Source organism: Pocillopora damicornis, chromosome 5, assembly GCF_964200805.1.
Source record: "Pocillopora damicornis chromosome 5, jaPocDami1.2, whole genome shotgun sequence".
NCBI lineage: Eukaryota > Metazoa > Cnidaria > Anthozoa > Scleractinia > Pocilloporidae > Pocillopora > Pocillopora damicornis.
In genome coordinates, this window is record NC_142674.1 from 22697229 (window position 1) to 22723115 (window position 25887).

The following is a 25887-nucleotide window of genomic DNA, read 5'->3' on the forward strand; positions in this document are numbered from 1 at the left end:
CCTCTACATTTGACGCAATAGAGTTTTCCTAGCCCAACAGGATTTGGTAATCATTTTGGGCCTCACAAAAGGTATGAACCAAAGGGTATGTAGGTTCCTCATCCAGCGTCTTAAGCAGCTAGAACGAGTTGCTGTATCACGAGTCTAAACTGACTTGTTTTCTGCCTACTGACAAAATCGCGAGAACATAGAACGAAAAGGTAAGTAAACATTACTCATCTTCTCACCGGCACACAAAGCGGATTTAAGGAATCAAAGGTTAAAAAGATGCGTGAGAGACATTTTAGTTCGAGCTTGAAAAAGTCATTACATATATATTACTAAATTTAATAAATGCAACATACAAATTTAAAGGAAACATCAGATTGAAAGGACTGCTTACTGAATAGCCGATGATATTTGAATATATTTTAATATAGTAAACGAAATTTCGAGTTTTAAAAGCATTATTTCTGCGAATATACTGGGTAAATTTGACTTAAATCTTCAAAATGTCTATCTCTGGGACGAGGCTGTTCCATCTGTCTTAAATGTTTACGAGGTCTGATGGCGACTCTGTTTAAGCCGGACAGAAATTAAGTTTTTCATTCTTACAGTTTGCACTCACAAAACCAGTTATTCCATGCCAGATATCTAATAGAATAGAACTTTTAATCTAGATTAAATAGTTTTCCTCTTTTGTAGATGAAATAGCACATTGTAGCCTTTTCAGTGATTCCTCTTCCTGTTTGTCTAGACGTTATGACGATTGCATTAAAAACCTGCAGGACTTGCGATTTTCATTTAAATGTCATAATAGAGTTGTGGAGTCATTGAAAATGTATTGTTAGAAAACAAAATGTCAAAGCTATATTGCACTACTCAAACAGAAAAGTACACTTTTAGACGAAGATTACAGAATCAGCACATTTACAATTAATACTAACGATGCAGATCTATTCAGAAAGGTTTCTGACAGCCGTGCGGTGTTTTTCATAAACGAAAAGCGTAAGTAAATATTCCTTACCTTCCTGAATTTTTTACCCTTTTCTCAACAAGTAGGCAATTTGTATGTTTCATACGTTTACTAAATAAAAATATTTTTGTAAGATTCTCTTGACAGATGTTATTTCAAGTCGTGTATGGAATTGCTTTCCTCTTGACGACAATTGAAGGATCCGAACATGGCGTTTACTTCCAAATCAAAGAAAACAGCTTATTTGGTTTCAGTGAGGAAAGTCTTGTTTGGTCTGGAAAAGCTGACTCTTTGCTTTCCTGCTCTGTTTTGAGTGGGCGGGAGACTTCTTGCAGACGAGCAAACTTTTTAGAAAACCAAAGACTTTTTCACCTTCTTCGCGGCGAAATGCAAACAAGTTCAGCAGCTGGGCATCTTTACCAGCGAGATGGTTCTATATATTTAACAAAGGTATTTGCCACTGATGACAAGTTGCGCGGTGCTTTGCCATTAAAAGAAAAGGGCGAATTAAAATTCCCTTTCTGGATTGTTTTACAATTTTCTCGACAAGAAGGCAATTTATATGTTTCACACGTTTACTAAAGAAAAGAATTTGTCGTGAAATTCTCTTGACAGATGTTATTTCAAGTCGAGTACCGCTTTGCATTGGTCTTTGTTCTTAGCGGCAAAAATTGATAAACAGAAGTTTGTTTTAACATCAAGTTTTGTATCCAGAGGCACATAAAATGTTCCCTTGGAGGTGCACGCCACCGATAAATATGAGCACATTTATTAATCATTCTGGTATGCATTGTTTAACTCTAATACAGGTCGAACTCCCAGAAAGAACCGACTCACCCCAAGGTGAAAGCCACAAATTCTTATCAATAGAGGCAACTAGAGCACAAAGGTAAATTATCATGGCTAACTGATAAGTCTTAATGCACCGAGATAAACTTGAATCTTTTACATTTTCCTAGTTCACCATCTCTACCCGGTTTTAGTGTCACCCTTTTCCACCTCCTCCATGACCCTTCCTTTCTTATCGTTGCCATTTTTAGGCTTTCTTTCGCACTAAAAAGTTGTGAGCAATCTTCTAAGTTTGTTCGCCGTCAAAACACGACACGAAAAGTCGGAACGTATACAGCTACTTAGAATAGTTTCGAACGACTCTAGGACCCCTTATTGGTATAGTATCATTGATCACACAAAGTTCTTAGAGAGGAAATGTTTTGAGTCTAATAATTGTCTGATACAGCTTAATGAAATTGTGAAAAAAGTCTGTAAAAGTGTATGCCAGTAGACATAAGGCTGGTCTTCGGGGCCTTGTTGTTGTTCAAAAGGTAGATGATACTGTCGGAAACTGTAGACGATCATTTCGTCGTTGTTACGTTTTACTAAGAGACCAGAAACACATGAAAAAGAAAACGGAAACTCGTTACTATGATCTTTCTTTTGTTAGAGAAAAAAGTCGTCATATATCTTCAGCTCGTTAATTAAAAAGGTACCGATTTATTATTGGTGCTTTTTTGACAGCACTTTCCCATATATACACTATTCAACGCATAAATGTCAACAAAAACAAAAAAATGCGCTATCCACCGGATAGAGATTTATCTGGTGGATATCTGTGTCTGCCCTTCGAAGAACCGGAGCCAAGTTTATATCCTTATATATATATCCTTTTATATATGCATCTAGAGGAAGATATTATTCCGAAAGGATTAACCATTGATTTGCGATCGACGACAGGCCGACAAGATGAAACCTTCCAAAACAAATGGAAAGAAATACTAAGCAATTGCTCACGGCAGCTCGCGGAATGTCTCGTGGAACACTACGAGAGGCAGCTGGCACAAAATATTGCCGCGATAGCCGACACTTTCGAGTCACTCGAGAAGATTGAGGACTGGACGGACAGGGACAAGCAACAAGTAGAACAAGAAATAGAATCAATTATTGACACGAAAGAAAAACAGCTAAAGGAGAAAAAAGAAAAGAAGCTGGAAACTGCCCGTAAGAACAAACAACTGGTGCAAGAGGCAGAACATCAACCACTTGATCGGGGCACTGAAACATATGCAGAAGTAGTCAAGAAACACATTCGTCAGAAACTGACCCCAAATAAGTCAGACCCCACAAGAAGAAAAGTACCACCTGAAGAACGTGGCCGAAGAAGGTACTATGAAAGATCATCAAGGGACAGAGAGTGGGGCTACAGACGCTACCAACAACAATCACTAGATTACAACCAGCATGAAGGAGGTAAGCGCCAATCACAACGGCGGTATTTTTTAAGCGGTCGCCCACCCGCCAGGAACAGATACAAAGATTGAGATTGAAACCAAACCGAAAAGATATCAACGGAAATTTGACATTGGAACGGAAATGGACAATGAGTAAAGTCAAACCCAAAGAAATGACACGTGAGAAATCCACACAGATAGAGAATATTTTAAATAGACGAACAGTAAACTTATCTGGCATTCAACTTACGCAGTCGGAAACAAACCTTCTACGTAAGGGACTTAACTTTTGCCCAACACCACCGCCACCAGGAAAATATGAAATCAGTAAGGACATTGATGCCTTTGCCCGTAGACTAACCCTTAAGGAATATCACACTCCTGAGAATATAGAAGACGTAATAGACGGCCCTGGATACCAACCATCGATTCTTCAAAAATTGAACCAGAGGGAGCGCAAGGTGTATACTGGACCTTCAAGGGAACCATACCTTAATACATATATTGACAAATTAAGGCAAGAAATCAGTGATGAGACTTTGCACAATCTACGATCTCCACGTAATAATCTAACCAAACGTGAGAGAGCAGCTTTGTTTAGACTAAGCAACAACACGGACATAATCATCAAGCCCGCAGATAAAGGCGGAGCTACGGTCATCATGAATGCAAAGGACTATGTAAAGGAGGCTAAACGCCAACTAGACAATGAAGAATATTACAAGAGAGTAGGAAGAGATCTCACTCTTGAACACGAACAGCTCATAAACCAGTGCTTAGATACACTTATGGACGACGGAGAATTAGAAGAAGAAGTAGCTAAACTCTTAAGACCAGCACAATCAAGGACTCCTATATTCTATATGCTCCCCAAAATACACAAAGTTAACAATCCAGGTAGACCAGTAGTATCCTCCGTGAACAGCCACACGGAGAAGCTATCAGCTTATGTGGACGAATTTTTGAGACCTATAGCAGAAAAGCTACCGTCATACATACAAGATACCACACACTTCATCAAGCGAATACGGAGTTTGGGCAAGTTACCCGAAAAGTGTTACTTAGCAACTCTGGACGTATCAAGCCTATATACGAATATAGACACAGACGAAGGACTCACTATTGTGGAGGAAGAGCTAGGCAAAACGAACCAGAACAAGCCATCACCGATGACATTATCGTGTCTCCTCGAGAAGGTTCTTAAGCTTAACAACTTTACCTTTGGCAATGAACACTACATTCAAATCAAAGGAACAGCCATGGGAACCAGAGTCGCTCCCAACTTTGCAAACGTATACATGGGTAGACTTGAAGAAAGATTCGTGTACCAAACAGAGTGGATGGACCATATCATACTCTGGGTACGCTTTATAGATGATATATTCCTTATCTGGAAAAGTGATAAAGACTCTTTGATTAATTTCATAAATTACCTTAACAGTGTAGCACCCTCAATCAAGTTTACACACGAAATCTCCGCACATTCAGTGAATTTCCTTGATACGACCGTTCTAAAGGACGATCAAGGCAACATCAGTACAGATGTTTATCAGAAACCAACTGATACTCATCCATACCTCCATTGGACATCAGCACATCCACCTCATCTGAAACGGAGCATCCCATACAGTCAAGCCTTGAGGTTGAGGCGAATATGCTCTTCAACAGACACATTGAAGAAACGAATCCTGGAATATTCGGATTTCTTTGTAGCGTGTGGTTATGCACAACGCAAAGTTCTCCACGAAATGCAGAAAGTGCTAACATTGACTCAAGAGGAATGTTTACAGACCAAAGAACGTGAACCAACAGATCGAATTCCTCTGGTTACTACATTCAACCCCCATACCACATTTATTGCAGAAATTGCTAAACGAAATTGGAACTTTCTCAAATCAAAAGAAAGATTATCATTCATCTTCAACAAGCCACCTTTAGTAGCCTACCGACGACCGAAAAGTCTACGAGACAGACTTGTTCGTTCAAGATTTGTAAACGAAACACCTCAGAATTTGATACCAAAGGGATGTAGAGCATGTGAAAGAACGAAGTGTAGTTGGTGTAAAAAGATCAACCAGACCACAACTTTCACCAGTCCCAATAACAACAAGACCTATACCATATTTCATACAGTGGACTGCCAATCGTCATGGATCATTTACATAATCGAGTGCAACATTTGCAAACTTCAATACATTGGCAAAAGCGAAACTGCATTTAACCTACGGTTAAACAATCACAGAAACCATATTAAAAAGGGAGTGAGTAGCTGCGAACTCACGGAACACTTTTTACATAACAAACGAACTCACGACTTTAACAATAATGTTACCATAACCATTGTGGAGCAAATCCGAAAAGATCATTTAGAGACTGACAAAAAGAAAGAAGTCCTTAGAGAAAGAGAGATTTTTTGGCAAAGAACATTAAACTCCTTTCAGCCATATGGACTAAACAAAAGAACTGGATAGAGCTTTTACGCGAAAACCTTTATAAAGTTTTAGGTACATAAATTGTTTATAACATACGTTATAAAGGTTTTAAAACTGTTAACCAATTAGAAACACTAATTGTTTACGAGAGATTTTACTCAGCATTTAATTAAGCAACATGCACTGTACTACGTCACACAATTAACCAATTACGACTCTGTAACAATTGCATGTTAAGGCCCCTGAGGAAGGCAAATGCCGAAACGCGTCGGGTCTTGAATAAAGCGTTGAAAACGGAAGCACATTCTCCATTGTGCAAATTATATATATATCTATATATATATATATATATATATATATGTATATATATATATATATATGTATATATATATATATGTGCTTAGTCACTTGGTGATCTTCTCCGAGTTTTCACTGCACCAACAAAATCGGACCACTGTCCTATTTGACTGAGCGCTCGCATAGCTTTTATTACTATTTTGACGGTTACACAGGGAAGCATTGGTCTACCCATGATCCTCTGGGAAGAACATAGCCAAACCAAAAGAAAGTGCTTTTGATCCACATGGTAACATTTTTATTCGAGTCGAGTGGCAAAGACATAGTAATAAAACGACATATATATCTTTCAGAGGTGATTGAATTCTTAAAATCATTGCATCCGAGAACTGGCAGCTTGGTTGATTAGAGGGAAGATGACATCAGCTGTCAGGTCATCAAGCACGTGACTGACACGTGCAAAGATACACCAGCATCTTTATTTTTTGAACGGAGAGTAAGCTGTGGACCGATTTTCTAAGCCGTCAACCCGTACTATTAATTTAACGGTTCCACAGGGCGTAACTGGCTTGTCCATGATCAGAGAGCATTTCATTTGTTAAATTAGTTTATGAAAGTTAGTTGCTCTGTGATGAGCAACTGTTAACGTTATCCGTATATTTCTTATAGCACATTTACTCAGGGAAGGGTATGCAAAACAGTCATATGGAAAATTCAAGTGAAACAAATTCATATTACTTGATTAGTTTTTCTTGCGCTAAAACAGCTGGTAAACACACAGAGAATGTCCAACCCCTGATGATATTTCAATAAATCAGCTGCAGTACCAAGATAGTACATTCTCTTGAAAATACTGTCAAATAAAATAATTATTACAATTTTATTAAATCGATTTATATGAATAAAACTTTGTCTTGTATTGTCAATAATGTGAACCTTTTCGTTATAGGGGTTGATCGCGATCTTTAAGTCAGGTCGCCACAGATTCTCGCTTCCTCATATCCAAATCATTCATTGACGAACCTAAGATTTTTTCTCATATCACAAAATTACTTGACTCTCCTCCGCAAATATTCTGACAGAACGTTACTATTTAATCAATATACTTGCTGCTCTTCCCTGAGAGAAAAGCCTTGTTTTTCGGACTGTATATCTAATTTTTATAAATTTTTGCGATGTTTTTGTTTCTACTTTATTAAGTAAAAACGAACGAATAAAAGCAAAAACAAACAAAAGACATCAAGAAAAAAGGCAGAACAAAAATCAAAATAGAAATGGTTAAAAATCACAGGGAGGGGTTCTTTCACTTTTCTAGCAAATTCTCGGCAGTATTTGGTATATTTAGCCTGCCCTTTTAGCACGTTTTATAACGGTAGCCAACAATATGCGTCATTATCAAACTTGTAATTGATCCAATTCTCTCGCCGAATTATGCAAGCCTCACTTTTTCATTTCCATTCAGGAAAGTAACTCCTCTTTGCCAGGTTTTTCATACAAAAGGCTGTGTTTTCATGTTCAGTTTTAATTTTGTCTCTTACCAATTTCCTTTTTTCTTTTTTTTTAACTTTGCATTTCCAATTTTTGATTTCTTCATTGTTACATAAAATAATTTTTTTCAGCCTTCCGGTATTTCCATATTCTATTTACCTAAAAGTCATGATAATTGCATTATAAACCTGCAGGACTTGTGCATTTCATTTAAAATGTCAAAATAGAGTTGTGGAGTAATTGGAAACGTGTTGTTAAGAAAACAAAATGTCAGAGCTATATTACTATATCCAAATAAAAAAATTGACTATCACGCGAAGATCACGGAATCATTAAATTTATAATTTACATTAACGATACAGATCTGTTCACGAAGGTTTCTGTGTGTCGGGCGGTGTTTTTCCATCAACAGAAAAGGGTGGGTTAAAGTTTCTGTAGCTTTCTGATTTTTCTGTCTTGTTTGACTATTTTGTCTATAGGCAAGTAATTTATGTTTCATACGTTTACTAACTATACCTGATTTTGTCTCAAGATTCTCTTGACAGATGTTACTTCAAGTCGAGTACCGATTTGCATTCGTCTTGTTCTTAGCGGCAAAGACAGCAGAAGGAGCCGGAAATAGTGTTTTCTTTCAAATCAAAGAAAATAAATTTTTCAGCTTTGGAGAAGAAAGCCTTTTGTGGTCTGGGACGGGTTCTTTGCTTTCCTGTTCTGTTTTGTGTATGAGGCAAGCCTCTTGCAGAAGTGCAAACTTTCTGGAAGAAGCTGGACTTTGTTATCTTCTTCGCGACGAAATGCAAACAAGTTCAGCAACTGGGCGGCTTTTAGAGCGAGATGGCTCTTTCTATTTAAAAAAGGTATTTCACGTTGATTTTTTTTTACATGTTATAGTTTTCGGATGACAACTTGCGATCATTTTAGCATTATCACGACCCAGCAAACCGTTGCTCGGTCTTTCTCATCAGAGGGAAGACTTTTCACAGCAAAACTGATTACTGTTAATATCATTTCAAGAGACAAAAACTCTGACAAATTTAATTTCAGTTAAAAAAAATTACGAAAAAGACCAGAGCGTTTAATTCATAGCGCGCCGAAGTAATAAAAAAGGGAAAGTATGAAAACGCATGAATATTCATAAAGAGCAACATAATCAATGGAGATACGCTTTAAAAAAGGTATTTTGGTTTTATTAACTGAGTTAATGATGTTTATTGGCCGCCTTCAAGAGATTTTAGAGCTGACGTCTCGAGCCATGGCCATCCCTCAGCTTTAAAAACTCAATGTTGGCCAATTTACATTATAGGTCGATAAACCAAATTATCTTGTTCTAAACCCCACCGACTTAACACCACCGCTTCTTTCAAAAATTATCCCCTTTGGTTAAAAAATGGAGACGACAAAGACCAGTTACCAGAATTCACTTCAAAATCAAGCTTATCAAACATAGCACATAAATTATTCAGTTATAAGCTGAAGCCACCAACAACTGAGAGCACAAAAATTACTGACTAATGAGCTTTCAAGAACTTCGTATGCATGCGCATACGCATGCATGCACGAGGTATGGGTATTAACTGATATGTATTGTTTGACTCCAATGCAGGTTGACCTCCCAGGAATAACTGCTTTTACCCAAGGTGAGAGCGTAAGATTAGTGTTGATATTGGTAACTGGGAGACAGATTTAAACTGTTATATTTAACTCTCTACAGCCTATCGTTAGTGTGCACATTCTACAGGCATACTGTTCTCTACACATTTCCTAAGGTACTGACAAAGAGAATTTGTTCGTCAACCAAGAGCTTCGTTAGTTGGTGATCATTTCCTTTATTTTCGGGATTCTGATTCAGGGTGATTTTCTAAAGAAAAATTAGATGCCAGTCACTCTTAGGGGTCAAATGATTAATGAAATGTTGAAATTAGCTAATTAACTTTCATACCACAGACAAACAAGACGCAAGAAAAAAAAACGGGAGTTAGGCATTGCATGGTTTTGAAATATCAAAATTGTGACATCGTAATATAAAGTTGGAAAAATCATAAAATGTTAAAACTGAGTAAAGCTTGTCTAAAATATCGTTGAATTAGATGATGAGTTGGAAACAGAGAACTGGCCTTCAATACAGAAACCCATTTTAAATCATTAAAAAACGTGTTTTCCATTTTTTCAAAACCTTGTGACCCAATAGGTCAAACTATTCCTTCGCACTCTGGTTCAACTCAACATTCAGTGGGACACTCGTGCCAGACCCTCCTCAGGAAGAATCCTACTTCAGACTCTGGTGTTTATTGGATTGATCCTATCGGTGGATATCAGACCAACGCTTTCAAGGCCCACTGTAATATGAAGACCGAGGGAGGAGGCTGGACACTAGTATGGAGCTATTCCTTTACTAATTACAGTCATTTTAACCATAAATCGAATGCGATCACTCCGAGGCCAAACTGGCCGGTAAGATCTGAAGTAGATGTTCCTATCTCCACGACTCCTCCATTAAATGAAACAGACTACAACGCCATGAACTTCAGACTCTGGAAACAACTCGGCAGACAGGTCCTCATCAAGAGCAACATAAACAACTGGCTGGTTTGTCATCCGGGAAATGGCAGTTTGGTTGATTGGCAGGAAGGTGATGTCAACTGTGCGATCATCAAACACGTGACTGACCCTAGTCACAAGGTGGTCCCTTCCAAGTTTTCACCGCACCCGCAAAATGGGTATGGACCGCTGCTCTCTTTGAGTGGGCCGCCGAATAGCTTTTATTACTATTTTGACGGTTACACAGGGATGCATTGGCCTACCCATGATCCTCAGGGAAGAAATAAGCCCAACCAAAAGACAAATGTTGTTGATCCACATGGTAACATTTTCATACGAGCCGAGTAGCAAAGACATAGTAACAAACACTTGCACACAAATATCTTCAATTCTTAAATTCATTGCAGTTACCCGGAAAAATCATTGCATTACCTGGCAAACAAGTGACGAAAATTAATCAACGTATTAGCTAGATCGTGTTATTCTGATCGAACTCTTAACTCCTCCAGCTCTTTTCCCAGTCTAAAAGCATTGCTACCAGAAGGAAGAATTTCGGGTCAGATTTTGGAAGCTGAAGGTTCATGCTTGATTCGCTCCTATGAAATGAGCACGAGCGAGACCTCCTATTTTGCTGAACACTCCATAGAAAACATGCGCCAATTGGTAACGCAATAAAAAAAAATTGTGTAACGCAACACAACAGACAGCTTTCTAAAAGACATTACAGTTTGAACTCGAAACGTTAAAATTGATGTTAATCTGCACAGGATATCTATTACACAATCACTCCATTAAACATGTTTAGAACTACAATTTGCCTTGTAAACCTCAGACTATTCAACAGCTGGAGACTTGATGGGGGAGGGGTGGGGAGCACCTCTACATTTGACCTAATAGAATTTGCCCTACTCAACAGCTGTAGGCTTGATGGGGGAGGGGTAGGGAGCACCTCTACATTTGACCTAATAGAGTTTGCATTGCTCAACATAGTTTGGTGATCATTTCGGGCCTTACAAAGGGTATGAATCAAAGGGTATGTAGGTTCTTCATCCAGCGTATTAAGCAGCTACGACGAGTTGCTGTATCACGAGTCCAAACTGACTTGTTTTCTGCACCAAAAGGCCTAATGACACAATCGAGAGAACATAGAACACCCAAGGGAAGTAAACATTACTCATCTGACACCGGCACACAAAGCGAATTTAAAGAATCAAAGCGGTTAAAAGATACGTGAGAGACATTTTAGTTCGAGCTTGAAAAAGTCATCAAATACATATTACTAAATTTAATAAATGCAACAAATAAATTTAAAGGAAAACATTAGAGTGAAAGGATTGCTCAATGAATAGCCGATGATATTTGAATATATTTTAACATAGTAAACAAAGTTCCGAGTTGTAAAAACATTATTTCTGCGAGTATATTCGGCCGAATTTGACTTAAAATTCAAAATGTCTACCTCTGAGATGAGGCTGTTCCATCCGTCTTAAATGTTTACGAGATCTGATGGTGATTTTAGCCGGACAGAAATTAAGCTTTTCATTCTTACAGTTTGCACTTAAAAAATCAATTATCAATCAATGCGGCAGATATCTAACAGGATAGCATTTTTACTCGAGATTTAATGGTTTTCTCTTTTTTAAATGACATTGCACATTATAGTCTTTTCGGTGTTTCCACATTCTGTTTGTCTAGACGTTATGATGATTGCATTAAAAACCTGCAGGACTTGCGATTTTCATTTAAATGTCATAATAGAGTTGTGGAGTAATTAAAAATGTATTGTTAGAAAACAAAATGTCAAAGCTATATTGCACCACTCAAAGAGAGAAATACACTTTCAGACGAAGATCACAGAATCAGCAAATTTACAATTAATACTAACGATGCAGATCTATTCAGAAAGGTTTCTGACCGTCGCGCGGTGTTTTTCATAAACGAAAAGCGTAAGTAAATATTCTCTGCCTTTCTGATTTTTCTGCCATTTTCTCATCAAGTAGGCAATTTGTATTTTCATATGTTTACTAAATAAAAAAAATTTGTCGTAAGATTCTCTTGACAGATGCTATTTCAAGTCGTGTACCGATTTGCTTTCGTCTTGTTCTTGGCAAAGACGACAACTGAAGGATCCGAACATGGCGTTTTCTTCCAAATCAAAGAAAACAGCTTTTTCGGTTTCAGTGAGGAAAGTCTCGTTTGGTCTGGCAAAACTGACTCTTTGCTTTCCTGTTCTGCTTTGTGGGGGCGGGAAACTTCTTGCAGAAGAGCAAACTTTCTAGAAAACCAAAGACTTTGTCACCTTCTTCGCGGCGAAATGCAAACAAGTTCAGCATCTTTACCAGCGAGATGGTTCTATATATTTAACAAAGGTATTTGCCATTGATGATATGTTGCAGTACATTCTCTTGAAAACACTGTCAAATTAAATAACTATTGCAATTTGATTAAATTTATTTATGTGAATAAAACGTTGGCTTGTCTTGTCAATAACGTGAACCTTTTCGTTATAGGGGTTGATCGCGATCTTTAAGTCAGGTCACCACAGATTCTCGTTTTCTCATATTCAAATCATTCGTTGACGAACCTGAGGTTTTTTCTCATATCACAAAATTACCGCTTGACTCCCCTCCGCGAATATTCTGACAAAACGTTACTATTTAATCAATATACTTGCTGCTGTTCCCTGAGGGAAAATCCTTGTTTTTCGGACTGTACATCTAATTTTTATAAATTTTTTGCAATGTAATTGTTTCTACTTTATTAAGTAAAAACGAATAAAGGCAAAAATAACAAAAGACATGAAGAAAAAAAAGCAGAATGAAAAGCAAAATAGAAATCATTAAAAATCACAGGGAGGGATCCTTTCACTTTTCTAGCAAATTCTCGGCACTATTTGGTATCTGTACAATTAGCCTGCCCTTTTAGTACGTTTTATATCGGTAGCCAACAATATGCATCATCATCAAACTTGTAATTGATCCAATTCTCTCGCTGAATTATGCAAGCCTTACTTTTTTCATTTCCATTCAGGAAAGTGTTACGAGTGTCGATGTAAAACAGGGTTGTTTCTAGACAAAACTCAGGATCGTCGGTAACAACAACAAACTGTTTTATTTCCACGCACTTGACTTCACTAAGCTTCCTCGCAAATCTCTCTCTCTGTTCGATGGAACTGTCGCTCTTATATACATAAAGTATAAGGATCTAGAAACTTCTCTAACGAACTAAATTTAGTAGATTAACACGGTTCCTAAATTTGAACAATCACGTAAGTAATAGAACGTTCCAGAATGTTCTCTTTACTAGAAGGTCACGTCTAGATGACTTAGGATTCTAGAATGCTCTATTAGAATGTTCTGGGACTTTACTTAGACAATTTTTCGTAACAGAAAGTAACTCCACTTTGCCAGGTGTTTCATACAAAAGACTGTGTTTTCATGTTCGGTTTCTTCACTGTTACATAAAAGAACTTCTATCAGCCTTCCGGTATTCCCATATTCTGTTTACCTAGAAGTCATGATAATTGCATTATAAACCTGCAGGACTTGTGCATTTCATTTAAAATGTCAAAATGAAGTTGTGGAGTAATTGGAAACGTGTTGTTAAGAAAACACAATGTCAAAGCTGTATTGCTATATCCAAATAGAAAAATTGACTATCACGCGAAGATCACGGAATCATTAAATTTACATTTAATATTGATGATACAGATCTGTTCACAAAGGTTTCTGTGTGTCGGGCGGTGTTTTTCCATCAACAGAAAAGGGTTGGTTTAAATTTCTCTTCCTTTCTGATCTTTCTGTCTTGTTTGACTATTTTGTCTATAGGCAGGTAAGTTATATGTTTCATACGTTTACTGACTATACCTGATTTTGTCTCAAGATTCTTTTTACAGATGTTGCTTCAAGTCGAGTACCGATTTGTATTCGTCTTGTTCTTAGCGGGAAAGACAGCTGAAGGAGCCGAAAATGGTGTTTTCTTTCAAATCAAAGAAAACAAATTTTTCAGCTATGGAGAAGAAAGCCTTTTTTGGTCTAAAACGGATTCTCTGCTTTCCTGTTCTTTTTTGTGTGTGAGGGAAGCTTCCTGCAGAAGTGCAAACTTTCTGGAAAAAGCTGGACTTTGTTATCTTCTTCGCGACGAAATATTAAGTTCAGCAGCTGGGCGGCTTTTAGAGCAAGCTGGTTCTTTCTATTTAAAAAAGGTATTTTATATGTATTTTGTTTTACATGTTATAGTTTTCGGATGGCAACTTGCGATCATTTTAGCATTATTACGACCCGGCAAACCGTTGCTCGATCTTTCCCATCAGAGGGAAGAGTTTGCACAGCAAAACTGATTACTGTTACTATCATTTCAAAAAAAACAAAAACCCTAACAAATTTAATTTCAGTTCAAGAAAACTACAAAAAAGACCAGAGCGTTTAATTCATAGCGCGCCGAAGTAATAAAAAAAGGGAAAGTATGGAGATGCATGAATATTCATGAAGAGCAGCATAATCAATGAAGATAAGTCTTAAAAAAAGGTATTCTGGTTTTATCAACTGAGTTGATAATGTTTATTTGCCGCCTTCAAGAGATATTAGACCTAACGTCTAGAGCCATGACCCTACTTCAGCTTTAGAAACTCAATGTTGGCCAATTTACATTATCAGTCGATGAAATAAAATTATCTTGTTATAAACTCCACCGACTTAACACCACCGCTTCTTTCCCCGTTTGGTTAAAAAATGGAGAGGACAAGACCATTGCCAGAAGTTCATTTCAAAATCAAGCTTATCATCCAAAGCATGAGCGTTCAAGAACTTCGTATGCAGGCATAAGGTATGGGTATTAACTATGTATTTTTTGACTCCAATGCAGGTTTACCTCCCAGGAATAACCAGCTCACCCAAAGGTGAGAGCGGAAGATTAGTGTTGAGATTGGTAACTAGGAGACTGATTAAAACTGCCATATTTAGCCCCTTATAGCCTATCGTTAGTATGCATATTCTCCATACCAGTCTCTATACATTTCTTAAGGTGCTAACAAGGAGAATTTGTTTATCTATCAAGAGCTTCGTTAGTTGATGATCATTTGCTCTATCCTCGTGATTCTAATTCAGGGTTGATTTTGCGATGAAAAAATAGATGCCAGTCATTCTTAGGGGTTAAATGATAAATGAAAAGTTGAAGCAGCTATTTAACTTTCATACCGCGGACAAACACAACGCAAAAAAAACGGGAGTTAGGCATTGCATGGTTTTGAAATATCAAAATTGTGACATCGTAATATAAAGTTGGCAAAAATAAAAAATGTTAAAACTGAGTAAAACTTGTCTAAAATATCATTGAATTGTCAGGTTGATGAGCAAGTTAGGGAATAAAGATTAGATAACGAGTTAGATACAGAGAACTGATCTTTAATACAGAAATCTTTGTGAAATCCAGTTTTAATCATTAAAAAACGTGTTCTCCATTTTTTCAAAACCTTGTGACCCAATAGGTCAAACCATTCCTTCGCACTCTGGTTCAACCCAACATTCAGTAGGACACTCGTGCCAGACCCTCCTCAGGAATAATCCTACTTCAGACTCTGGTGTTTATTGGATTGATCCTTTTGGTGGATCTCAGGCCAACGCTTTCAAGGCTTACTGTGATATGGAGACTGATGGAGGAGGCTAGACACTAGTATGGAGCTATTCCTTTACTGATTACAGTCATTTTAATGATGAATCGAACGCGATCACTCCGAGGCCAAATTGGCCGGTGAGACCTGAAGTGGATGTTCCTATCTCCACAACTCCTCCATTAAATGAAACAGACTACAACGCCATGAACTTCTCACTCTGGAAACAACTCGGCAGACAGGTGCTCATTAAGAGCAACATAAACAACTGGCTGGTGTGTCATCCGGGAAATGGCAGCTTGGTTGATTGGCAGGAAGGTGATGTCAACTGTACTATCATCAAACAGGTGACTGATCCAAGTCACGAGGTGGTCCCTTCCAAATTTTCAACATTCCAAAATGGGTATGGACCGCTGTTCTCTTTGAGTAAGTTTTATTATTATTTTGACGGTTACACAGGAAAGCATTGGCCGACCCATGATCCTCTGGGAACAAATAAACCCAACCAAAAGAAAAATGTTCCTGATCCACATGGCAACATTTTTATTCGAGCCGAGTAGCTAAGACATAATAACAAACTCTTGCACACAAATACTTCAAAAGGTGATTAAAACTTGATTGAATTACCCGGAAAATCATGACATTACCTGGCAAACAATTGACGAAAATTAATCAGCGTAGCAGCTAGATGGTGTCATTCTGATAGAGCTCTCAACTCCTTCAACTTGTTTTCACTGAAAAAACATTGCTACTGGAAAGTAGAATTTCGGATCAGATTTTGGAAGCTAAAGGTTCACGCTTGATTCGCTCTTATGAGATGAGCACGAGCGAGATCTATTTTGCGGAACACTCTATAGAGAACATGCGCCAATTGGTAACGCAATAAAAAAATGTGTAACGCAAAAACAACATGTATTTTCCTAAAAGACTGTCCAGTTAACACTCTAAACGTTAAAATTGATGTTAATCTGCACAGAATATCTATTACACAATCACTCCATTAAACATGTTTAGAACTACAGTTTGCAATGTAAACCTTAGACTACTCAACAACTGTAGGCTTGATGGGGGAGGGGTAGGGAGCACCTCTACATTTGACCTAAGAGAGTTTGACTCGACAGCTTTAGGCTTGATGGGGGAGGGGTAGGGAGCACCTCTACATTTGACCCAATAGAGTTTTCCTTGCCCAACAGGATTTGGTAATCATTTTGGGCCTCACAAAGGGTATGAACTAAAGGGTATGTAGGTTCCTCATCCAGCGTCTTAAGCAGCTAGAACGAGTTGCTGTATCGCGAGTCTAAACTGACTTGTTTTCCGTACCAAAAGGCCTACTGACAAAATCGAGAGAACATAGAATAAAAAGGTAAGTAAACATTACTCATCTTCTCACCGGCACACAAAGCGGATTTAAGGAATCAAAGGTTAAAAAGATGCGTGAGAGACATTTTAGTTCGAGCTTGAAAAAGTCATTACATATATATTACTAAATTTAATAAATGCAACATACAAATTTAAAGGAAACATCAGATTGAAAGGACTGCTTACTGAATAGCCGATGATATTTGAATATATTTTAATATAGTAAACGAAATTTCGAGTTTTAAAAGCATTATTTCTGCGAATATACTCGGTAAATTTGACTTAAATCTCAATGGTCGCTTATTGGTATAGTATCATTGATCAGACAAAGTTCATGAAAAGGAAATGTTTTGAGTCTAATAATTGTCTGATACAGCTCAATGGAAATGTGAAAAAAGTCTGTAAAAGCGTATGCCAGTAAATATAAGGCTGGTCTTCGGGGCCTTGTTGTTGTTCAAAAGGTAGATGATACTGTCGGAAACTATCGACGATCATTTCGTCGTTGTTACGTTTTACTAAGAGACCAGAAACACATGAAAAAGGAAACGGAAACTCGTGACTATGATCTTTCTTTTGTTAGAGAAAAAAGTCATCATATATCTTCAGCTCGTTAATTAAAAAGGTACCGATTTATTATTGGTGCTTTTTTGACAGCACTTTCCCATATATACACTATTCAACGCATAAATGTCAGCAAAAACAAAAAATTGCGCTATCCACCGGATGGAGATTTATTTATGTCTGCCCTTCGAAGAACCGGAGCCAGGTTTATATCCTTATATATATATATATGTGCTTAGTCACTTGGTGATCTTCTCCGAGTTTTCACTGCACCAACAAAATCGGACCACTGTCCTATTTGACTGAGCGCTCGCATAGCTTTTATTACTATTTTGACGGTTACACAGGGAAGCACTGGTCTACCCATGATCCTCTGGGAAGAACATAGCCAAACCAAAAGAAAATTGGTAACTTTCCACATGGTAACATTTTTATGCGAGCCGAGTGGCAAAGATATAGTAAAAAAAACCACACGAATATCTTGAATTCTTAAAATCATTGCATCCGAGAACTGATGAGCACCTGTTCCTGTTATCCGTATATTTCTTATAGCACATTTACCCATAGAAGGGCATACGAAACAGTCATAAGGAAAATTCAAGTGAAACAAATTCATGTTACTTGATTAGTTTTTCTTGCTAAAACAAGTACTAAAGACACAGAGAATTCCCAACCCCTGATGATATTTTAATAAATCAACAATACCAAGATGGTACATTCTCTTGAAAACACTGTCAAATTAAATAACTATTGCAATTTGATTAAATTTATATATGTGAATAAAACGTTGGCTTGTCTTATCAATAACGTGAACCTTTTCGTTATAGGGGTTGATCGCGATCTTTAAGTCAGGTCACTACAGATTCTCGTTTTATAATGTTCAAATCATTTATTGACGAACCCGAGGTTTTTTCTCGTATCACAAAATTACCGCTTGACTCTCCTCCGCGAATATTCTGACAAAACGTTACTATTTAATCAATATACTTGCTGCTGTTCCCTGAGGGAAAATCCTTGTTTTTCGGACTGTATACCTAATTTTTATAAATCTTAACGATGTTATTGTTTCTACTTTATTAAGTAAAAACGAACGAAAAAAAGCAAAAACAAACAAAAGACATCAAGAAAAAAAAAGCGAACGAAAAGCAAAATAGAAATCATTAAAAATCACAGGGAGGGATCCTTTCACTTTTCTAGCAAATTCTCGGCAGTATTTGGTATCTTTAGCCTTCCCTTTTAGCACGTTTTATAACGGTAGCCAAAAATCTGCACCATTATCAAAGTTGTAATTGATCCAGTTCTCTTGCTGAATTATGCAAGCCTCACTTTTTCACTACCATTCAGGAAAGTAATTCTTCTTTGCCAGGTGTTTCATAAGGCTGTGTTTTCATGTTCAGTGTTAATTTTGTCTCTTACCAATTTCCTTTTTTTCTTTTTTTTTTAACTTTGCATTTCAAATTTTTGATTTCTACACTGTTACATACAAGAACTTTTATCAGCCTTCCGGTATTTCCATATTCTGTTTGCCTAGAAGTCATGATAATTGTATTAGAAACCTGCAGGACTTGTGCATTTTATTTAAAATGTCAAAATAGAGTTGTGGAGTAATTGGAAACGTGTTGTTAAGAAAACAAAATGTCAAAGCCGGTATTACTATATCCAAATAGAAAAATTGACTATCACGCGAAGATCACGGAATCATTAAATTTATAATTTATATTAACGATACAGATCTGTTCACAAAGGTTTCTGTGTGTCGTGCGGTGTTTTTCCATCAACAGAAAAGGGTGGGTTAAAATTTCTGTTGCTTTTTGATCGTTCTGTCTTGTTTGACTATTTTGTCTATAGGCAGGTAATTCATATGTTTTACACGTTTACTAACTATACATTTTGTCTCAAAATTCTCTGACAGATGTTACTTCAAGTCGAGTACCGATTTGCATTCGTCTTGTTCTTAGTGGCAAAGACAACCGAAGGAGCAGGAAATGGTGTTTTCTTTCAAATCAAAGAAAACAAATTTTTCAGCTTTGAAGAAGAAAGCCCTTTTTGGTCCGGGGCTGATTCTTTGCTTTCCTGTTCTGTTTTATGTGCGAGGCAAGCTTCTTGCAGAGGTGCAAACTTTCTGCAAAAAGCAGGACATTGTTATCTTCTTCGCGACGAAATGCAAACAAGTTCAGCAGCTGGGTGGCTTTTAGAGCGAGATGGCTCATTCTATTTAAAAAAGGTATTTCACATCTTTGTTGTTTTACATGTTATAGTTTTCGGATGACAACTTGCGATCATTTTAGCATTATCACGACCCAGAAAACCGTTGCTCGATGTTTCCCATCAGAGGGAAGATTTTTCACAGCAAAAGTGATCACTGTTACCATAATTTCAAGAGACAAAAACTCTATCAAATTTAATTTCAGTTTAAGAAAACTACGAAAAAGACCAGAGCGTTTAATTCATAGTGCGCTGAATTAATAAAAAAGGAAAAGTCTTAGATGCATGAATATTCATAAAGAGCAACATAATCAGTGGTGATACGCTTTAAAAAATAGATATTTTGGCGTTATCAACTGAGTTGGTAATGTTAATTGGCCACCTTCAAGAGTTTTGAGAGCTAGTCTTTCAAGCTATGGCCCTCCTTCAGCTTTAGAAACTCAATGTTAGCCAGTTTGCATTGACCCCACCGATTTAACACCAGTGCTTCTTTCGAAAATTACCCCCTTTAGCTAAAACATAGGGACGACATAACCAATTAACACAAGTTAATTTCAAAATCAAACTTATCATCCAAAGCACATAAAGCGTCCAGTTTTAAGCGGTAGCCACCAACAATTACGGGCACGTACATTTATTAACCAATGAGCCTTCAAGAATTTCGTACGCATGCGTATGAGGTATGGATATTAACTGTATGTATTGTTTGACTCCAACGCAGGTTTACCTCCAAGGAATACCCAGTTCACCCCAAGGTGAAAGCGGCAGACTTGTGTTGAGATTAATAACTAGGGGATTGATTTAAACTGCCATATTTCACCTTCTGAACCCCACCATCAATATGCATATTCTCCATAAACTGGTCTTTATACTTTTCTTAAGGTACTGGCTAGGAGAATTTGTTTATCAATCAAGAGCTTCGTTAGTTGGTGATCGTTTCCTTTATTATCGTGATTCTGGTTCAAGGGTGATTTTGTAATGAAAAAGAAAATGCCAGGGGGCATTCTTAGGGGTCAAGTTATTAATGAAAAGTTGATGGCAGTTTCTTAGCTTTCATACCGCAGAAAAACACGACACAAAAAATTGGAAGTTGAACATTGCATGGTTTTGAAAGACTGTGATCATGATGTCGCAATAAAGTTGGCAAACAACAAAAATTTAAAAAATGAGTAATACTTGTCTGAAATATCGTTGAATTGTCAGATCGATGAGCAGGTGAGGGAATAAGAGCTGGATGATGAACTGGGGACAGAGAACTGGTCTTCAATAATAAAATCTTTACGAAACCCAGTTTTAATAATTGAAACACTTGTTACCCATTTTTTCAAAACTTTATGACCTAATAGGTGAAACCATTCCTTTGCACTCTGGTTCAAACTTGCACTCAGTAGTAGGACACTCATGCCAGACCCTCCTTAGGGAGAATCCTACTTCAAACTCTGGTGTTTATTGGATTGATCCTTTTAATGGATCTCAGGCAAACGCTTTCAAGGCTTACTGCGATATGGAGGCGGATGGAGGAGGCTGGACACTGGTATGAAGCTATTCCTTTACTAATTACAGTCATTTTAACAGTAAATCGAATGCGATCACTCCGAGGCCAAATTGACCGGTGAGACCTGAAGTGGATGTTCCTATCTCCACAACTCCTCCATTAAGTGAGACAGACTACAACGCCATTAACTTCTCAATGTGGAAACAAATCGGCAGACAGGTCCTCATCAAGAGCAATATAAACAACTGGTTGGTGCGTCGTCCGGGAGAAGGCAGTTTGGTTGATTGGCATGAAAGTGATGTCAACTGTACGATCATCAAACACGTGATTGACCTCAGTCACAAGGTGGTCCCTTCTGAGTTTTTACCGTACCACAAAAATCGGTATGGACCGCTGTTCTTCTTAAGAGAGCCCTCGAAAAGTTTTTATTACTATTTTGACGGATACGCAGGGGAACATTGGCCTACCCATGATCCCCTCGGAAAAAATAAGCCAAACCAAAAGAAAAATGTTGTTGATCCACACGGCAACATTTTCATTCGAGCTGAGTAGCAAAGACATGATAACAAACTCTTTGTAGTTACCCGAAAAAATCATTCTATTAGCTGGCAAACAAGTGACGAAAATTAATCAACGTATCAGCTAGATGATATTATTCTGATAGAACTCTAAATATCTCCAACTTATTTTCAGTGGAAAAGTATCGCTACCAGAAAGAAAGAATTTCGGATCAGATTTTGAAAGCTGAAGGTTCACGCGCGGTCCGCTTCTTATGAGATGAGCACAAGCGAGACCTCCTACTAAAAAATATGTAACGCAACACAACAGATAGCTTTCTAAAAGACATTACGGTTAAAACTCTAAACGTTAAAAACTGATGTTAATCTGCACAGGATATCTATTACATAATCACTCCATTAAACATGTTCAAAACTACAATTTGCGTTGTAAACCTCAGACCATTCATTAGCTGCAGACTTGATGGGGGAGGGGTAAAGAGCACCTCTAAATTTGACCCAATAGAGTTTTCCTTGCCCAAGAGGGTTTGGTAATCATTTCGGGCCTTACAAAGGGTATGTAGGTTCTTCATCCAGCGTATTAAGCAGCTAGGATGAGTTGCTGTATCACGAGTCTAAACTGACTTGTTTTCTGTACCAAAAGGCCTAATGACACTATCGAGAGAACATAGAACACCAAAGGTAAGTAAACATTACTCATCTGACACCGGCACACAAAGCGAATTCAAGGAATCAAAGGTTAAAAGGATGCGTGAGAGACATTTTAGTTCGAGCTTGAAAAGGTCATTAAACATATATTACTAAATTTAATAAATAAACTCAAAGTACAACATTAGATTGAAAAGATTGCTTAGTGAATAGCCGATGATATTTAAATATATTTTAGCATAGTAAACGAAATTTTGAGTTTTAAAAACATTATTTCTGCGAATATGTTAGGCCGAATTTGACTTAAAATTCAATATGTCTACCTCTGAGACGAGACTGTTCCATCCGTCTTAAATGTTTACGAGGTCTGATGGTGACTCTGTTTTAGCCGGACAGAAATTAAGCTTTTCATTCTTACAGAATGCACTCAAAAAATCAATTATCAATCGATGCCAGATATCTAACCGGATAGAATTTTTACTCTAGATTTAATGGTTGTCTCTTTTTTAGATGAAATAGCACATTATAGTCTTTCCGGTGTTTCCACATTCTGTTATGATGATTGCATTAAAAACCTGCAGGACTTGCGATTTTCATTTAAATGTCATAATAGACTTGTGGAGTAATTGAAAATGTATTGTTAGAAAACAAAATGTCGAAGCTATATTGCGCCACTCAAACAGAAAAATACACTTTCAAACGAAGATCACAGAATCAGCAAATTTACAATTAACACTAACGATGCAGATCTATTCAGAAAGGTTTCTGACTGTCGCGCGGTGTTTTTCATAAACGAAAAGCGTAAGTAAACATTCTCTGCCTTTCTGATTTTTCTGCCATTTTCTCAACAAGTAGGCAATTTGTATTTTCATATGTTTATTAAATAAAAAAAATTTGTCGTAAGATTCTCTTGACAGATGTCATTTCGAGTCGTGTACCGATTTGCTTTCGTCTTGTTCTTGGCAAAGACGACAACTGAAGGAGCCGAACATGGCGTTTTTTTCTAAATCAAAGAAAATAGCTTTTTTGGTTTCAGTGAGGAAAGTCTCGTTTGGTCTGGCAAAACTGACTCTTTGCTTTCCTGTTCTGCTTTGTGTGGGCGAGAAACTTCTTGCAGAAGAGCAAACTTTCTAGAAAACCAAAGACTTTGTCACCTTCTTCGCGGCGAAATGCAAACAAGTTCAGCAGCTGGGCATCTTTACCAGCGAGATGGTTCTATATATTTAACAAAGGTATTTGCCATTGATGATATGTTGCAGTTTTAAGATGATAACTCAAAACACGATAATTTTAGCGCTACCACCAACAAGTTCAACCCTCCTTCCTTCCCACCAAAGGGAAGGTTACTTCACAGCGATCATGATTACTTTCACCATCCTTTCACGAGAAAAACATTACGCAAAATGTTATTTTTGTTTAGGAAAAACTATGAACGTAACAGGACTTTGGCGTTTTATTTACATTGCTCTGTAAGTCCAAAGAAAGAGAAATATCTCTAAAGATCGACGTAAATAAATTGAGATGAGTATTCGTTTCAAGCGTTAACCCTACGTCAGCTTTAGAAACTCTTTACGGTGACAGGTTTACATTAACGACTCAGTTGATAACACCAAAATATCTTGTGATACCCCCCACACACGCAGCATCACAGTTTCCTCAGAAAGCATGCATGATCAAAGGAAGTTCATTCAATATCAGTTTCTCTATTCAAACACCCATAAAACGTTCGGTTAAAAGCGGAAGCCAAAAGTGTAAAGATACACTATGTGCCAATGGGCCTTTAGGAATTTCTTAAAGATGCACATGGCATGAAGTATGGATGTTAATTGAGATGTTTTGTCTAACGCCAATACAGGTTGACCTACCAAAAACATCCGGCTCATCCCAAGGTAAGACTGAGACGCAAATTGTTTGAATTGGTAGCTATAACACTGATGTAAACTATCATTTAGCATTATCAACTGAGTTAATACCGTAAATTGGCCACCGTAAAGAGTTTCAAAGCCTGTTCGCAACGTCAGCTTTGAAACTCTATACAGTGACCAATTTACGTTATCAATTTAGTTGATATTACCAAATTACCCTTTTATACGCTCCCACCAACGCGGCACCATTAGGAAATATTTATGAAACCTAGTTTTAATCATTAAACATCTTGTTATCCTCTCTCTAAATTTCTTGGACCAGGTCAAACCACTCCTTTGCACTCTGGTTCAACCCGGCATTCAATAGGAAACTCGTGCCAGACCCTCCTCAGGAAATATCCCACTTCCCCTTCGGGTGTTTATTGGATTAATCCAAGTGGTGGATCTCAGGCCAATCCTTTCAAGGCTTACTGTGACATGGAAACTGATGGAGGAGGTTGGACTCTTGTATGGAGTTATTCCTTCACTAACTACAGTCATTTTAGGCGTAAATCAAATGCGATCACTCCGAGGCCAAATTGGCCGGTGAGATCTGAAGCGAATGTTCCTATCTCCACAACTCCTCCATTAAATGAAACAGACTACAACGCCATGAACTTTTCACTCTGGAGGCAACTCGGCAGACAGGTCCTCATCAAAAGCAACACAAACAATTGGCTGGTGTGTGATCCGGGAAGTGGTAGCTTGGTTGATTGGCAGGAAGGTGGCGTCAACTGTACGATAATTAAACAGGTGCCGGATGATCCGAGTAACACGTTGGTTCCTTCCCTTTTTTTTCCAAACAAGTTGCCCCAAAGCTATGGACCATTGTTCTCCATGAGTGGGCCGTGGAACACCGTTTACTACTATTTTGATGGCTCTACCACGAACCATTTTCCTACCCATGATCGTATCGGAACAAACTCGCCCAACCAAATGAGAAATGTTGTAACTCCACATGGTAATATTCTTATTCGAGGCTTATAGCCAAGGCAGATTGTAACAAATTAATTCTCACACATATGACGAGGGCTGATTACTTTCTTCGTTCATATCAATAAACTACCCAGCAAACAAGTGATAAGAATCGATGAAATGATCAGCTGTTTTATTCTATCTTGCATCAAATTCTGATATGCTTATAGCAGCGAAAAGTAAGAATTTTGCACCTAATATTAAGGCTGACGTTTTAGGCATTTTCAAGGGTTAGACGAACAAGAGCGAAGTGTTCGCTAGGTTCATCATACAAAATCAATTGATTGTCCACCTGGATTCCTTTTTTTAGAGCAATTTTCAATTGGGTGTCGATATTTATCCACGATTGCTTTGTTTGTTTACAGACGATTCCCCGTAACTTGAGACTCTAAGAGAAACCGAAAAAGACTCTAATTACCTTGAAACAAAAGTGAACAGCTAGAAATAAGAAGAAAGTAGGGAGTGGGGAGGGAGAGGCAGTATCATGCAATCATGCAAAAGCATGTAAAATCTAGGTATAAACCAATCCTAAGGCGAAATTCCTTTCGTGAAGGCGTTGAGGAAAAATTCTTAATAGATATTCCGGTGTATACACAATCAGGAACCGGTGAAACACATCGTTAAGTCCAATAACTGAATAAAACTGACAACCTGAAAGAGAGAGGTTTTAACTATGTGG

General features: G+C 37.6%; 4 protein-coding genes and 1 pseudogene across 5 annotated transcripts; all 5 read left to right on the forward strand.

Annotated features, from left to right (window-relative positions):
• Window positions 1–3137: 3137 nt before the first annotated feature.
• On the forward strand, window positions 3138–5945 carry LOC149046004 (uncharacterized). The gene has a single exon (XM_089206328.1). The coding sequence runs from the start codon at window positions 3330–3332 to the stop codon at window positions 5649–5651; it is 2322 nt and encodes a 773-aa protein (XP_089062454.1). The 5' UTR covers window positions 3138–3329; the 3' UTR covers window positions 5652–5945.
• A 1274-nt stretch (window positions 5946–7219) lies between these two features.
• LOC113685970 (uncharacterized) lies at window positions 7220–10748 on the forward strand. Its single transcript, XM_089206329.1, has 4 exons — window positions 7220–7815; window positions 7930–8254; window positions 9001–9034; window positions 9586–10748. The coding sequence occupies exons 2-4, from the start codon at window positions 7943–7945 to the stop codon at window positions 10281–10283; spliced, it is 1044 nt and encodes a 347-aa protein (XP_089062455.1). The 5' UTR covers window positions 7220–7815; window positions 7930–7942; the 3' UTR covers window positions 10284–10748.
• A 2638-nt stretch (window positions 10749–13386) lies between these two features.
• LOC149046005 (uncharacterized) lies at window positions 13387–16255 on the forward strand. The gene is made up of 3 exons (XM_089206331.1): window positions 13387–14139; window positions 14799–14832; window positions 15421–16255. The coding sequence occupies exons 1-3, from the start codon at window positions 13831–13833 to the stop codon at window positions 15597–15599; spliced, it is 522 nt and encodes a 173-aa protein (XP_089062457.1). The 5' UTR covers window positions 13387–13830; the 3' UTR covers window positions 15600–16255.
• A 1945-nt stretch (window positions 16256–18200) lies between these two features.
• LOC149046006 (uncharacterized) lies at window positions 18201–22435 on the forward strand (annotated as a pseudogene). The gene is made up of 3 exons (XR_016186570.1): window positions 18201–19687; window positions 20390–20423; window positions 21015–22435. The product of XR_016186570.1 is annotated as an uncharacterized LOC149046006 (transcript).
• An 838-nt stretch (window positions 22436–23273) lies between these two features.
• LOC149046007 (uncharacterized) lies at window positions 23274–25257 on the forward strand. The gene is made up of 3 exons (XM_089206330.1): window positions 23274–23561; window positions 24185–24218; window positions 24517–25257. The coding sequence occupies exons 1-3, from the start codon at window positions 23499–23501 to the stop codon at window positions 25218–25220; spliced, it is 801 nt and encodes a 266-aa protein (XP_089062456.1). The 5' UTR covers window positions 23274–23498; the 3' UTR covers window positions 25221–25257.
• The last annotated feature ends 630 nt before the right edge of the window (window positions 25258–25887 follow it).